The 17,058-nt window shown below is 39.8% G+C and overlaps 1 protein-coding gene across 1 annotated transcript in view; it reads left to right on the plus strand.

The window, feature by feature from the left end:
* angpt1 (angiopoietin 1) overlaps positions 1-17,058 on the plus strand; it is a 41,717-nt gene that overhangs the window by 23,276 nt on the left and 1,383 nt on the right. Inside the window, exons 5-8 of the mRNA XM_027027030.2 lie at positions 1,530-1,657; positions 2,589-2,690; positions 5,327-5,493; positions 16,102-16,232. Coding sequence (XP_026882831.2) covers positions 1,530-1,657; positions 2,589-2,690; positions 5,327-5,493; positions 16,102-16,232 — 528 coding nt within the window. The remainder of the gene's footprint in view (positions 1-1,529; positions 1,658-2,588; positions 2,691-5,326; positions 5,494-16,101; positions 16,233-17,058) is intronic.

The following is a 17,058-nucleotide window of genomic DNA, read 5'->3' on the forward strand; positions in this document are numbered from 1 at the left end:
AACAGAATTCATTACTTGGTGTTGTTTAAGGTACATCCATACTGTTTAAAAATGACCAAAACTCCTCCAGACTTCATTCTCTCTGAATGCTCTTGCCTACATTACCTTTTTTGAGACAAGAGGCCTTGGCTCCTGGTGGTAGTCAATTGGCATCAGACAGGTTTGGCTTCTTGTTGTGTTAGACTCCGCAGTGCTGGCTTCCACTCAGTGAACCTGTCACTGCAGGAGATCCTTGTGACTGACACTCAGTTCTTTTAAGGATAGAGGCTGGAATAATAGCCCCTAACAGAGGGGCTCCCTCTCACCCCCATCTCCCCCCTCCTCTGCCTCATGCCAGGCATGAAAGCCAGGCCTAAACACCCCAGACATATCTTGCTTGGAGGTATCATCTCTTCTCCCTAAATTGCCCAAATAGTGAAAAACACTGATGTGAAAGACAAGCCACAGTCTTTAGGAGTGCAAGAGAGGGGAATAGGAAGAAATTTTCAATGACATAATCTGGGACTCTGCATGTAAATATAAACCACTTGTTATAACAGGAACTTGAAATTTATAGCTTGTAGTATTTTGTCCGTAGACCCTTGCTTAGTTTCAAAATACTGGCAGCGGTAATTATGTGCAGATGGAAGGCGAACCAGCTGCTGGTGACGAGAAGCCTGCCAGAATGAGATGTCTCCGAGTAGGGAGAGAGTGGTCGGTGCTTTGATTAGAGGCCTTTCACACTGAAACATGTCACTCACTGTGGGAAGATCTTAGTGATACACTACCATCGTGCTGCCCTTGCCTTCTCATTCCAATGATCTCCACCCACTTTCACTATACTTTACTGCTCTTGACTATGGCTGTTTCATCATGAAAGATGATGCTGTATTTTATACTTTCCACATCTGTGATTATTATTGCTTCTTTTATTGGCCCTATATTAGTGGATAGATCTTTAATGCAAAATGTCTCATAGAGAAAGCATTTTCAAATTGCCATTTTAGTCCAGTTCAGCAGTGTTTTTTCAGTGTCGTAAGTGTGATTGATCTGTGTATATCTAACTTGAGATGGAAACAGTGGTGTAAGATTTTATACACATTCCACCCAATCCATTCTCTGGAGCAATAAATCCAGCACACGCCCTGCCAATCACAACCCTATATATTTTACCCCCCCCCCCGGACATCATTTCAGAGACTTTCTCTGCTCATACGGCAAAAGCATTCCATCATTAAACCCTCTATTAGACCCTCTCAGGCAACAACTGAGAAGTAACATAACTGAAATCATGATGACTCGCGTCATGCAGTAGAGCTTTTAGTGTAAGAGTGCATGTAGACAAATGTCAGTCAGTTTGCCATATGGAATAATGCTCTCCTGCTGAAATGGAAGACTAGGTGACACATTTGGTACAGCTGCAACTGTATAGGGTGTACAATCACTTTCAATTCAACTAGTTTTAATACTGTTTTCCATCAGACTCTCACAATTCTAGCAATGTTATTCACATTCCTGTCAACATCTTGTGATGTCTCTTGTGTCTACAGTGGTGCCCAACAGTACCAAACAAGCTGATGAAGAGAAAAAATTTCGGGACTGTGCTGATCTGTATGAGACAGGCTTCCGGAAGAATGGAGTATACACCATCAACATAAGCCCCCAAGAGACCAAAAAGGTGTGTTTTGTGTGGTGCACGTGTATGATCAGCTGACCTGCTAAAATCATGCAATTTTGTTTGAGATGTTTTAGGACTAACCCTGGTCTTGGAGTACCCACACTATGCATTTTAATAACTTCTGTCCTCACGTCACAACTTACACCTAAACTCATCATGTTATTGGCTAACTAAACCTTTCATAAGTTCTAAATGGGTGAAAAGAAACCTTTCAAATGTGCAGCACAGAGATGTTCTATGCCTGGGAACTATCATATTATTGATTAGGATAATTATAGCAGGGCAGTGCTTTGGTAAGTTCATTGAGGGCCAATGTGGGATAAATTGGCCCACTGAGGTCCCTCAGGTTGGGTTGGAGAGTTGGGGTTACGGGGTGGGTGTGAGGAGTTGGTGTCAATTCATTGCAGCATAGTGTCAAATATACATAGATACTTAGAGCTTATTTATATAATAGGTTTACAATCCAGACCTCAAAACCTACCAGCAGTCCACGTTTTTGTTCTATTCCAGCACATAGCACTGCAAACCCTGGTGTTATACCATTTAAGGCCCAGGTGTGCTAACAGCTGGTCTAGAGCAGAAAAGTGACCTGGCTGGTAGTTCAGAAAACATTGGATGGTTTCCTGGAGTTCTAAAGATATTTAGGCATAGATTCGGTGACTGGGTTAAGATTGATCAGGATATTCTGATAAGGCACTACACCTCTACAGCAGCTCATCATGGAAAACTGTGTATGAGTCTTTAATAGTGCAAGAACTAGATTGTTTGTATAGGTTTATGTACACATATGTGTCCATGTCAAGCTAGTTAGTGATTACTTGGGTAATTTTACCTTAACTAACTGGTCTGTGTGGCTTTAGCTGTATGTGTGTGACACTGAGAGATCTTTCCTTTCCCACCAAAGATCAACACTCACAAAATCTTCAAACAGGTATACTGCAACATGGAGTCTGCTGGTGGAGGCTGGACAGTAATCCAACATCGAGAGGATGGTAGCATTGACTTCCAGAGGACATGGAAGGAATACAAGATGGTATGCAGCCAAAAACCTCACCTCTAACCCCACCCTAGCTTTATCAGATCCATCGCTTCAACCAGCATGTTGATCCACCCCCTTCCACCCACCACTGATAGGTCATATATCTCCAACATCAGCAGTCCTAGATTTAGCATGTGAAAGGGTGAAGAATGACTGGGGTGACCAGTAGGCTTGTAAGTAGATGCATGTGTCTACATTGCAGCTGGAAAGGCAAAAGAAAGAATCATGACTACCTGAATCAGCAATGTTGGTTTGGTTGTCTGAACTGGTACACATGCACCATACATCTTTGACATCTCTGGATGAATGTTTGCTTATAATAAGGCATGTTTGCATATAATAAGGATGACATCATGAAGTTAAAAAGCAGTTTATTTTGTATATCAGACCCTTATTCACATGCACCATTTTGTTGTATAGACATGACATAGACATTAGTGAGCTTTTGAGAAATCTAGAGGGTTTTTATTATCAAAGCTTGATGTTAGCAAATGTCATGGGATGTAAGGTGCTTATTAACTGGTGGAGACAATTCATGCAGGTCTTTGGTTCTGATCTGCTGTAAATAATTACTGCTAGAATTATGACATTGTTCAGATGCTCCTCTTGCTAGTTTAATGAGCTGTGAAGTATTGTTAAATTGCCAATGTTATGTTTTGTGTTTGACTGCAGGAAATACATTATTAAAAACACTTAATGTGCAAGGCTGGAAAGCTTCATAGATATACATAGAGTACACATAAAAGTTTCTATAAAGGACATTTGTTCTAGACTCCACAAATCAAATATAAATGCACAGGGAGTAAAGCTCATGAGTTGGAGAACTCTTCCAAGGTCGGATCAAACAGCATGGCCGACCTCCAGAACAAGATGGAATACAGCTGCCATTAGAGGCTGACTTGCCCAGGGAATGGCATTTGTAAATACTGAAATACTTTTATACATGAGCCATTTATATCTGCTGCAAAATATGCATTTGATGATTGATATCATATCATATCATATTAATGTGCTAAGTATTTTTTAAAAATATCCTGCTCAATGATCTTGATTGACAGTTCATTTTAAAGAGATGTGTGTTTCACCTACATCCATGTAAGAACACAGCTGAAGTCATCACTAGTATGAAACCTGTTAATTTGTTGATGGTTTTAAGTGCACCCATGTGTAAATATCTCGTGTGCCTCATGGCACTTTTTTTTGTTTCATGACTGATTAAAGAACACTACATCAGTGTAACTTAGTTAAACGTTGAAATACATTTCTTGGGTTTGACACTGTTGACTTATCTGTAGTTATGAAACAGCAGCTTTGAAAAGATTGTTATTTACTGACACATTTGAATTATCTGTAGTCATGTAGGAGAGCAACTTTGGAAAGGTTATTTATGCTTAGTGAAGTGATGCTTAGCAAGAAAGCTTTGCAAGACTTGTTGCAACATAGCAAACTAACTAAGCTTTATCCATAACCGATACCCTGGAGAATGCCCAATTCCTAATATTAAAGATCAATCATACGACCCTCTGTCCTTATGCTTACTCATGTGGTTCACATGAGAAATGGAGTTGAATGATGTGGAGTTGCGTGCGAACTTCTCTGTGAGAGTGAGTGAGCATTGGAAGGTGAGGAAAGGTCTACTCTACACACTTACATATGTGTGCTGTAAAGCCTGGCTTTTAAAACCCAATCACAGAGCCCACATCATAAACCACTCACCCTGTAGTCCCTGTTAGTGCATAAACACACGGGTCTGTCCACAAAAATCAAGAGTCAGTGCTTAATAACAGACCAGGCCAGCATTTAATATAGCAAAACCCTCATCGTGCCTGATACCAGGATCAAAAGGCGCCACTGTCAAACATATTTTGCCTGTGCCTAGCATTATTTTAAACTCTTATAAACTCTCTCATTGTTTAAATGATATGAGCAACTTGTTCCCATTGCCTTTGATGAGAGGGCTCTCATTTGGAAAAAGAGGCAATGTAGGACCACCACTGTGTGTCTCAGTGCCATATGGAGCTAATTTGGAGTGCCATAAACAGGTAGAGTCTGTTCATGCATAGCTGAGGTTCTGCTGAACTGCAAGCACCTGTACTGTATTAAAACATGGTTCAGATGCCCTTCCAGCTATCTTAACAAGCTGAACCAGTGTATTACCCATGAGTGAAGTCCTGTTGGGAGGGGAGTCCCTTCTGTTATATTAAGAGATAAGGAGTAATTACAAAGCAATGACACACAAAGTGAGCAGTGAACTGTAAAGTGAAAAAAGGCCTGGTTGAATAAACAGTCTAAAGTATTGCATGTATGTAGTCCAGTATGCAATGGTAACACATAAAATTTCTATACGTATCATTAAATATTTCCCCTCAATTCACACAGAGCTTGGAAATTCTGCAACATATACATTAAAATATGAAGTGAGTGAGTGGACACTGATGCTATCATGTGACAGCTTATCCTAAAACTATGCAATTAAAATAAAAACAGCAGTGGGGGCTGGTTGTATTTGTGGATAGTTAAGCTCTCTTGGACAGCTGTGTTTCCCATGGCCTGCTCCAGGGCCTGCTCCAGGGCCTGCCCATAGCCCTGATGAATTCTTGCTGTGACCCTAGATGGATTCTTTCTTCCAGGGCTTTGGGAGTGTGTCAGCTGAGCACTGGCTGGGGAACGAGTTTGTGTACATGCTGACCAGTCAGAGGCAGTGTACCCTCCGGGTGGAGCTCACTGACTGGGACGGACAACAGGCCTTCTCCCAGTATGACCGCTTTCACATCAACAGCGAGAAAAACAACTACAGGTACTGACATGTCCATATTGCCCTGACATGATGTTCTTTCATGTTTAGCTAGGATCAAGCGCAAGACCAACCATAATAGATAGGGCACTAATAAAAGCATGAGAAAATTTGCTTAATTTCATGGACCAATTTCAAAAATAAAATATTTCAGTGATTTTACAAAAGAAGTAATAGATTTTATGGCAGTTAATAATCCACACTTCGTGTTAACTGCAGAAGTTAGTAGTCTAGTAAATAATGCATACGTACATAGCGTTAAACAGTCCTGTAGCTTTGGAATGGCAAACTTTTCTATTTGTATGTGTGCACTAGCAAATGAGTTCCATAGATGAGTTCCATAGATGCTAAATGGCATGTCTCAGTGCTCGCTGTAGTTGTCTTGAACGATTCATTAATGGTCCTTTGATCCTTGGTGCATTTTTGTCGTTATTTTTCAACAACAAGGTGAGTTTCACCTTCCAAATAGTGCTGGATCATACTTCATCTAGTGTGTCCTAACGACATTGTACAAGCCAATTTTCCACCATCAGTGTATAAAATTGTCAAAATTCAAGCAATTTGTCCTCTGGAGCAGTGTTTATTGCTGCTTTCCAATTCGACATCTTGCTGTAAGTTAAGTGTTTTGCATCCTAAATCATTTACTAAATTGATATGGAAACAATTACTATGACCGCCTCTGGTCCAAATGAACCAATGAACTTGGACACTTGGATGCTACATAAATCCAAAATGTTAAATCAGGTTTGCACAAACCACCAAGTAATTGTTCCCTTTAAAAGTAATAAATGTTCTCCCATTAATCACATAATAAGGTAAGTAGTTATAAAAGTAGATTCCATCCAAGGAAGTGGATTAGGTCAATATTTTAGCTTGTAGACTTGTAATATGGGATATTTGTGATAATGCTGATAGTGATCACTATTATTATTAACCTAGTTAACATAGTGTTCACTTTGTCCAGTGTGCACAGGACACAGGATGTGAGCAACTATTAATAAACCAACAGCTATAGTATGAAAGATTAGTGCATTTTCACACCATGTCAGGGATTTTTCAGATTTTTAATTTTTTTTTATATGAGTAACTACCTTCCCATTGCTGAATCAACAGATGGAAATTATATATGTTAGCTATGATTAACCATTTATTGTTAGCTGTGGCTTTAACATTTGTGAGTTGCTCTGGATAACAGTGTTTGCTGAATACCATAAATGTCATTTGAAATAAATGTAACATATGCAAAGCACAAAGCCTAATACTGTGGCATTCTGTGCAGCAGATTAGATCTCAAGACATCAGGCATTTTTCTTAGTAGTAAGTCACAGAAGATCACCAGTCAGGCACACATGTCTCCAATAATGATAGAGAGGCAGCTAATTCCTGGAAGCATGTTAGCAGGTCAGCCTTCAGGTCAAAACACTCCCTCACCCTTTGTGCATAGCCATCTGGGTCAAACAGACGGCAGGGCAGAGAGGCTAAGCCAAGAGCACAGAGGCCTGGCCAGGGAGCCTGTGCTGCTGTAAACTCTCCCTCCCAAACTGCTCCTGTCTGCCAGCCCTTGAAGTGAGCTCGGGAATCCTCAGGCATTCTAGGTAGCTCCACCTGGGGTTCTGGGCAGTAATCTCTTCCCTGGTGACTACATACTTCATAGGAAAATAATCATGTTGGCACCCTCCTTTGCACTGAACAGTGCTGCTTAATTGCCCATGAAACAAGTGTTCTTGCAGCAGGAAGTGATGCTGTAGCCAGCAATGAGTTGGTGTCCTCTGTGGCATCAGGCAGTGCTGCAGCTGTAGCATCACATTGCCACCCTTCCTTGCACCTGGTCACATTTTGTCAAAAGGTGTCATATTGGCAGCCTCCAGGGCACAAGGTGGCACTGCAGCAGGGAATTAGCTGCTGTCACCCTCTAAAGTATCAGGTGATGCTGCAGCCATGAACTAGATGTGGGTAGCTTCCAAGGAACCGGGGAACGCTGCAGATCGAGGTGACCTGTCAGTAGTCCCTGGGTCCCCCAACTGCAGCCAACCAGTTATACATGGTAGCTGAGGGGAGCACAAATCTATCATTGCTCCCACACACCATGGGCCCTCTGTGCCTCAGACATTAGCATCCACATCGGCCACATCCTCTTGCATGAGATTTCTACCTTGGGCCCATGTCATCCACCCTCCCCTGTGAACTGGAACTGGAAATATTAATATAGATATAGAAGCAAGTGGGCTACATCATATGCCAGCTCCAAGTTCCAGGACTCATACAACCACTGGTTTATTATCCACCATTGATGAAGGCAGTTAAGTAGGTCTGCATAGGAACTGTGGGTTGGGTTAGTTTCACTTTCCAGCTCATGAAGACATGTTCTAAACACACACTTTATATAACAGAAAACTAATAATTATCACAAGCTAGCGTCTACCCATGCCAGCAACTAGAGCCTTCTTCCTGGGTCTGACTATGATTTCAGTCAGCACTGCCCTCAGTATATGAATGTACATTCACTTAATTAAAATAGTAGAAATAGAACACTCTAAACAAGTCTCTAAAAAGTTTCTTTAAGCCTCTTTTTCTAAAGTATGTCAGGGCTCCACATAAATTACATTTGACTGAATGAGAAGTTAATGCTGACTGCAATAGTATTTTACTTTAACTGATCCAGTGGAAAGTGGCCCATTCTAAGTAAGCAGATTTAAACAGAGCAAGTTTTTAGGTGATGTTTGAGCTGTACCACATTCTGTAAAATATAATCATTATCATAAAGGAGATATTTTCACTAGCACCAAGCCTGTCAGTTAGATAGTAAGTTACTGCTGATCACAGCATTTTTTATCTACATCCTGAAATCAAGTTTGACTCACTTTACCACACTGTAAAATATTTTGGTAAAGAAAAGTTTAAGAAAAATTGGCATTAACTGATCCAAATTCATATATCAGGCACTCTATAGTCATAGATGATACCATGCAGTAATAGTGTCAGTTATATCCCATATCAGAGCTCATGGGGTCATGTCTAGTTTGTGGACATTTCACTATCAAAGTGATGACAGCGTTCCTTTAGGTTTTGTTCTTTCAGCAGTGGCTACCTCTGTGGGAACTTCAAATGGTTTTAATGGGCAAAGCTCAGAAGGAAAAATAAGCTTTTTTTGTCTGATTGGAGTCTGAATTGGGTATTATGTATTCCCAAGTGGTACAAAATACTTGATCCAATCCACTGAAAAAGTTTCCTCTTTTAAAAGAATGTACCACAATGTTTTATCATCTTTATGTATAAGATGTTTTAGAAGACCTTTTAGGCACACACACCCACATACACACACACACACAAACACATAAACCAAACACACACACACACACACACACACACACACACACACACACACACACACACACACACACACACACACACACACACTGCCCTGTATACTCTAACACACTTGTTTCTTTATAATCCATCCTTTTGCTAGAACAAAATAACTGGGAATGTTCAATGTTATGAATTCAGCTGGTTCCGAGCTGTGACTGTGAAGAGTTTCAAGAATCAGATCAACATTCTAATCTCTATAAATAGATCTGTTAGTATTGTATTGTGCTATGATAATCAAGCATTGCTCTGTTCCAACAGATTTAGCTTTCAATCTGAAACCTGAAGTTTCAAGTTTTCATTTTGTGTTCAAATTCATTTTGTGTATACTACTCACGGAAACAGCTGATTATGTACAAAGGTAGGGATTGCTACATTTTATATTGACATCTAGCCAAATGCCCTAGCCAACATAAAGTGTATAATTATGTATGTTTTATGCTCACATAGAGTGCATACTCACACACACACACACACACACACACACACACACACACACACACACACACACACACACACACACACACACACACATACACACACACACACACACACACACACACACACACACACACACACACACACACACACGTGCGTGTGCGATCTACTGCCCAGAAACCACAGATGATCATTTAAAACAATTAAATTTGTATTATGAAGCACAACCTTTCCCATTCATCATAAGCAGTGGTGGAGGATTGCCAGTCAGGAAAGAGTTGCTTAACTTCCAGCTTCATGCAGCTATTACCTATTTAAAGCTAGACGGGAAATGAAATGGGGTTAGCACTGCAGTAACTGCAAAGAGGAGCAGAGCTAAATTTCATAACCTAAATCACAAACGAGGACTAGCCCTCTCATATATTATAGCTCCTCAAATGAATCTTTTTCAAATGACATAGGTAAAGATTAAAATGAACCAGGGCACTTGGCTGCATTTGTAATACAGTATAATAAATTATTGCTAATGACAATATATATATATATGTTGTCAAGTTTACATTGCTGGATTAAAACAATCCATTTGTAAAATGCACACGTGCACATATGATCTTTAGATAAGGCATGATACATCTGTGATATTACAGTTAATTATGTTTTTTCTCATTTCCTTATACAGATTTCAGAAAAGTACCCCTTTTTAAACTAATTTCTCAAAGTTATACACACATGAAAATCCTTAACTACTGTGAGCAAGAGAAAATACTGGCTTCAAAACCTTTGCTAGTGACAGTGCTTGGATATAAAAAACAAATAGATGGGTTAGAATAAATAAGATTAGAAATTAATTATTAAATGGCATTTTATTTATTTTTCTTTTATGCTTTTTGTGTTTAAAAGGTGTATAAATTGTATAAAATGATCTACAGAGCACACTGTAAGCACAGGATCCAAAATTGCACTTTAATATGTATTCCCCTAGAGATAGAAATGTCTAAACTCCAAAACAGTATGAGCATAAAACATTTGCCTCTTTTTAATGTTATTGTATATTGGTAAATTATTTTTAAGCTCTCACTATGTCCAAAAAGAAATCCAACTCTCCTTTTTAATATTTGCTTCCTTACACAAATCATGGTAATATTTGCTGTAAAGACAAAGTACCCATGCTGCAACATTATAAAATAGAATAATATAAAAATTTAGCAGTTTTTGTTTTATTGTCTCTGACCCTTAGAGTTAGACATGTGTTTATTATGTGAGTTTATTAGAGATACAGAAATGTCTGAAATGTGTTATAAAAAAATGTGTAGTCAATATGGTTTATGCCAAAGCTATAAGCAAAGGAAATCTGAGCGTCTGCTACTGAGAATTGTGTGCCAACCTACAATAACAATGTGAGCAATCAGGAAAACACTTAGTAATATAAAACATTAGTAGACTAAAAGGAAGGAGGAATTGAGAAAAAGGATCAGCTTCTATGATACTGGTTTTACACAGCGTTAATGGGCAGAGGCATTATGAGCAAGCATACTGACAGAAGAATAAAAAAACACACATCTAATATCTTCAGTACTGAATTATTTCCACTATACATTTACAAGTACAGGCAATATATACTGTAAACAACTAAATGCTGGCACTCTGCATTCATATGCTTCAGTGAAGCTGGTTTATATGATTGCAGGACTATCTGAAACCTTCTCTGCAGCAGCTCATCAGTTTTTAGACAACCATAAACCTTTTTAAAGATGAAGCAAAGTGACACCTTTATCATTTTTATGCATCTACCCCTTGTGAATTCTATGTTGTTCTTGTATGTATGCTGCTGGAGCACTTTAATTTCCCTGTGAGAATTAATAAAGTGTTATCTTATCTTACTTGTCCAAGGAAGAAATAGAGCATACAGAGTAGGACATGCAGTTTATATGCACGGCGACTGTGGCACTTCATATGTGTCGTGTTCAGGAAGAGAAATGAAATGACACGGAGAGGTAAAAACAGCAGGATACTAATGCATTAAGAATATTACCCATTATATAACTCACAGTAGGTACAGTTTCCACAAACTAGGCAAAACTGAGATCAATGTTATTTTAATTACTGAGAGATTATATGTCCTTATACAGCTTGTAAAGCTTCCTAATTTCTCAAATTGCAACAGTCAACTTCATGGACTGTAGTCAGAATTGTCTAAAATAATAAAAATCCTTGTGATTCTTGCCTGGAAGCTTTGTCACTATATCACTCTACTGTGTCTCTCTGAGTACAAACGTGTATCTAGATTTTATATAAACAATTTTTGATGGTGGATTTTATTTAAGTGTAATTTTATTTATTTTATTTCAAAATGATGTATATGGTGGGTTAAGAGAGCCAAGCCATGAGTATTGTGGATAAAATGGAATAAAGCTTTATTTTGTAGTCCTTTAGTGTTGGGTGACTAAATGTGTGTTTGGGTTGAGGTAGGGGCTGCCACAACTGTAGGGTTGTACTACCACTTTGCCAAGCCCAGTGGTCCTCTGGGCTGCCTTTAAATGCCTACACTGCTCAGAGAGACTCAGAACTGCCTTGAGTATACACACCAATTCAGTATATGTGTGCAAGTGGAGCTTTTGTGTGGTGTTTTGCTCTACCTTTTTAAAATTCCAGACCAGGTGTCAGGATTTGTGTGTGTGTGTGTGTGTGTGTGTGTGTGTTTGTGCTAAACACTAAAGCCTAAGCATGTACATAGGCTTTTGATAATGGTATATATTTCTTTGAATAAAACACACACATCTTTCATGTCTTTTTAACAGAAATATTTTCTCAAACATATATGCCAAAACATATGCATGTATGCACGAACACTAGTGAAGTTAGGCTGTAACCTTGCCCATGTCTCACATCCTGATGAGAATAACCCTGTCCCAAGTTGTATGCTTATTCATATAGCTACATGTTTATTTAATAACCCTCCAGTTTAACCAGCCAAGTTTTAAATCCTTGGATTTTGGCCTCTAGTAAAAATAAGATCCTCTGTGGAATCAGATCATCTTTCCAGCTCTATTTGATATGGGCTTGTGAGAGGAACTTTGCAGATGATGGGCTGAATAAGCTGTATGTTCTCTGCTAAATTCTCACAGCATCTCTCCAGTTTAAGAACTCTACCAAAGCAGGACTGGTCCAGGGCCATTCATTTATCTTTAATATATCATTTTCAAGATGGTTTGATTGGTCAGTGAGGCTGTTTTGTAGATCAGTGCTCCTGCTTTGACATATGGGCTCAAGCCTATTAAGAATCTTGACCTCACTCCCTATCTCAGATGTTGGCAGCCAGTATGGTACACTGAAATTAGACATTTTAAGTTTACTTTTGCTTTGTGTTATTTGGGAATAAATATTAACATCAATGCAAGGATTATTGTTGTATTTTAAATAAAAAGAGACTTCTGGATCCTTCCAGCCACAGAAATGAGCAAAAAAAGTGAACTTAAGAAATGAGCCCTTAGTTTGTCTCAGATTCATATCTTATAGAGCCTGCATGATTTATAGAAACTATGATACTATGATATATTCCTTCTTAATTACTTTGTCTTTAATCAACCAGTATGTAATTTTTCACATTCCTTTCAAATGCCCCCATCAATACATCATCAGTATACTGAATGGATTGCAACAAGTGCAGCTGTAACAGTGAACTTGCAGAAGGAAATGGATTCAATCTCTGTCACAACAGAGAATTTTGCAGATATTTTACATGTGCTCCTAAATTTCAGCTAAGATCCAACAGTTATGTTAGGGGATTAAAGATGGTTTTAGATCGGTGTGACAGAAAAACAAATTGAAGGTGCTGACGGCAGTGTCTCTTGAGTGTGAAAGATTTACCAGCATCTGTTGTGTTTGTATTTGTTTGCCAAGAAGCATGCGAAGCATGAACCTCTCCTGTATGTGTGATAGCACCTGAGCTTCTGCTTGACTACTGCTGTGGAGACCTTTGCTAACCTCCTTCATGACTCCGCTTTACTGTGAAGGCAACAGCTTGGCCTTTGAGCAAAGAGAAGGCTGGCTGTATTGCTCTGTTAGTCTGAGCAAGCGGGGGTGTTGTGGTCACTTTGGTTTCATAATATGATACTTTTGTGTATTCGCCTGCCTTTGTGTCTGTGGAAAACATTGTACTGCAGACACGGTTTACTCTACATTCAGTTTAGGACAACACACTCACATTGTAAACAAACAAGAAGAGAATCCGCGCATGCTTAATTGTGCTTTACATATGAATGTTAGTGCAAAATTTAGTTTTATTGTTACATGTTGTAGACTGTTTTGTCAGAAAAATATTAAAAGCAGCTGGCTTCATAAGGAAGGTTTATTTTAATTTTATTCTTATTGAAACAAGATTTGAGACAGTTAACAACAAGAAACAAGTAGAAAATTTCACGTGCTCTTGGTCTTGCTCTGCACAAATGCCACATAAATGATTATTAAGGAATTCTAACAAACTACAGTTTCTTTAGAATATCAAGACAATCAGATTCCAAGCACGAGGACATGTCTGTGAAAGCTCACCAATTTCCAGCTTGGTCTTCAGTTTTCTCCAGAGCTTCTCAGAACAGGCCTTGGCCTCATGCAACCTGGGGTTATTGAAGTGGGAGTGATCAGGAGTTTGCCTAAGGCACAGTGAAGCTTGGACAGGAGCTATCAGCTGCACACATGTTCTCTACCAGGCCAAGAGCAGCAGTGAGGAAGCACAACTGCTTTGCATGCTCAGCATGGGGGTAATCCTCTTCTCTGGCTCCACAGGGCTCTGAATGGGGCTCCTTAACATTCTATTGCAGTAGCCCAGGGACCCCTTATTTCAGGAGCAGAGATGGTGTGTGTTTATCTGTCTGGCCTTATGTGTGAGCTGGCATCTGAATAGGAACTGGCCTACTCAGACCACTCAGACCACTGAGGAAATCTTGTTCATAGAACTGCAAGGAAGTGAGATTCTATTTTAGAATATTCCTCTAATTCAGAGGCTTTAGGAACTTCATGTGGTCTACTGTTGTGTTGGCTACATTCTTGTCAAAAGAATCTGAAGTTGTGTTATGTTGTGATGCATTAGCTTGTTGGTTTTATTATAGAAGGTATACTGTATTGAATTCATATTTAGAAGATAACATTGTCTTTTTGAGTTTAGAGAGTACAGCCAAAGATGTGTTGTGCATATTTAATTACTGATTCCTACCATGTTCGTAAAAAGATCTCAGTAATCTTGTAGAGGAAGTTATGCAAATCTCCATGCAAGCTGCCTGTTTATCTCCTGTTCATTTTAAGATGGAGTTATACATCATTACTGACTGTGACTGAGTTGGCTTTTTCAGTGATGTGGTAACCTGTGACAGAGACGCCTGTGGGACTGATAAGCATTAGAAATAGAGCAGTAGAACAATAGAACTCCTACATAGCCATCGCAATGACAACCACAAAACCACAAGTTTGAATCCTTGACCCCTCACACTGCACCACCGCCCTCTTAATGTAATCACAAAATGCTTTCAACACCAACAAAAGCTCAGTTTCTTTTCCCATTGTTTTTTTAAAGCCTGGTCTGCAGTGAGATTTATAAAACTCATTCTCACTCATGTATTGCTATTAAGAGGCATGGGTTTCAGGAAATGATTTTGTGAGTGTGAGCATGTTCCATTTGGTTTTCCTCATTTCTTGTTGGCATGGTGCTATACTGCTGTTCCTTGACAGAAAGCGTTTATGTTTGGAAAGGCAGCCCCTGGATAATAAGAATAAAAAAAAAGTGAGACCCCAAAGTTTTAAAGAGAGAGCTCAAGGCAGGTCAGCAGGCCAAAGGCTGACCATGCTGGAACCATGACCAATGAAAAAGCTCCATCCAGCACTGTTGGCCATTACACCTGCATGCTATTCAGATTGAGATTTTAATCTGAAGACTGTAAACCCTGTATTACATTACATTAACAATATCCCAATGTTAATGTAAAGTTATGAATGTTTGGTACAAAACAGCTTGCATTGAATGTAGACAGCAACATACATTATATGTATTTATTAGGTGTATTGTCCAACTCTCTGTCCCACTCACAGCTCACATAGTGCTTAGTACATGTCTCATTTACTCATTATACATATAATATGCACATATATGGAAGTGCACTCCCATGCCTCTCTCACGTGCACTCCCTTGCCGTGCACTCCCCTGCCTCTCTCCTGTGCACTCCCCTGCCTCTCTCCTGTGCACTCCCCTGCCGTGCACTGCACAGCCTCTGTCCCATGCACTCCCCTGCCTACTGTCTCTGCATCTCTCTGCACCTCTGCTTTGGGCCCCTGATTTACACTTTCCACATGTGCTCCTCAGACAGCCCCACCTTTGTACACACTGGCCCTCCATTTTATATGTGTGTTCACCTCTCACACAAACAGACACGGCCCAATGTACACTGCTCATCTCCACCGCTGCCAGAATGCATGAGAACAGAGCAGGGATGGTATATTCACACTGTGCAGAGACCAGCATGTCAGGTACCAGGCAGACAAGCTAGGGTCAGACTCGCAGGAGGCGCACAGTTCAAAGTGCTCTCATTGCTGATAATGCCTCTAATCTCCTGCTATATGGTAGTGCTGTACCCGAGCCAAAAGGACTTAACATTCTCTGGTTTACTGAGCCCACTCTGACTGTCTCCCACTCATTTGTTTCCAATAAACAGTCTGAAGATCAAGGCTTGGAGAGCGAAGAATGGCAGTTTGGGGTGATGTCTGCAAAATCTTGTTTTCATACTTGTTCTTCATGCTTGGCTTCTTCTCTCCTGGTCTCAGGCTGTCCTTAAAGAGCCACAGTGGGACAGCAGGCAGGCAGAGCAGTCTGGTGATTCATGGAGCAGACTTCAGCACCAAAGACATGGACAACGACAACTGCATGTGCAAGTGTGCACTGATGCTGACCGGAGGTAAGATACAGGGGTCCTGGGCTTTTAATTCCAAAGGCAATTCCAAAGGACTGAGAGAGGCACTCTCTCCTCAAATCCACCTAATAATGAACTAGTCCTAAAATGGGATTTGACATTGATTCATCATTGGACATTTAATAGCAGCATCAGGAAGACTGTGTATATGGAGTAAGAGGCAGCTGAGAAGGAAACAAACTGGGAGGAGAGAATGTCTTAAAATTGGAAGTTATAGTTATATATACACACACTCCACTTATTTGCATTTTTTATTTTCATGTGTATCACTGAAAGTACAAAACAATCTACTTGGCTTATACTCTTTCAACTTGGTTTACACGCAGTTGTACGGCTTGTCCTGATGCCTCATTTTTTGTTGCATAACAAGTTTAATTGGGCTATAAAGCTCTAGTTGCAGCCATAACCACAAACATAAACAAATCAGAAATCAAAAACACATGACCATGGTAACAAGGAATATCAGCATCCAATCAGAGACCTCAGTGAGATTGGGACATGCCAATTAAAGGGCAGCATACTTGGCTCTTGGAAGCCTGTTGAAATGTCACTGATGACAGTGACATTTAGACGTGTGAAGAGGGGCCATGGCTACTTCTCTCAGAGAAGTGAGAATGGAATTCTGTTGGGACATTCTTCAAGTGTGTCTGTGTGCTGCTGTGCCTACATGTGCATTTGTATGTAATTGTGTGTGTGTGAATTTGCATGCCAGTGTGACTGCTGCCACATAGCTCCATGACTGCTGCCACATGTACTCTGAAGTGACAGGTTACATGCTTCTAATGGCTATGTGACAAAGTTAATAAAAACC

This window comes from Electrophorus electricus, chromosome 8, assembly GCF_013358815.1.
Source record: "Electrophorus electricus isolate fEleEle1 chromosome 8, fEleEle1.pri, whole genome shotgun sequence".
NCBI lineage: Eukaryota > Metazoa > Chordata > Actinopteri > Gymnotiformes > Gymnotidae > Electrophorus > Electrophorus electricus.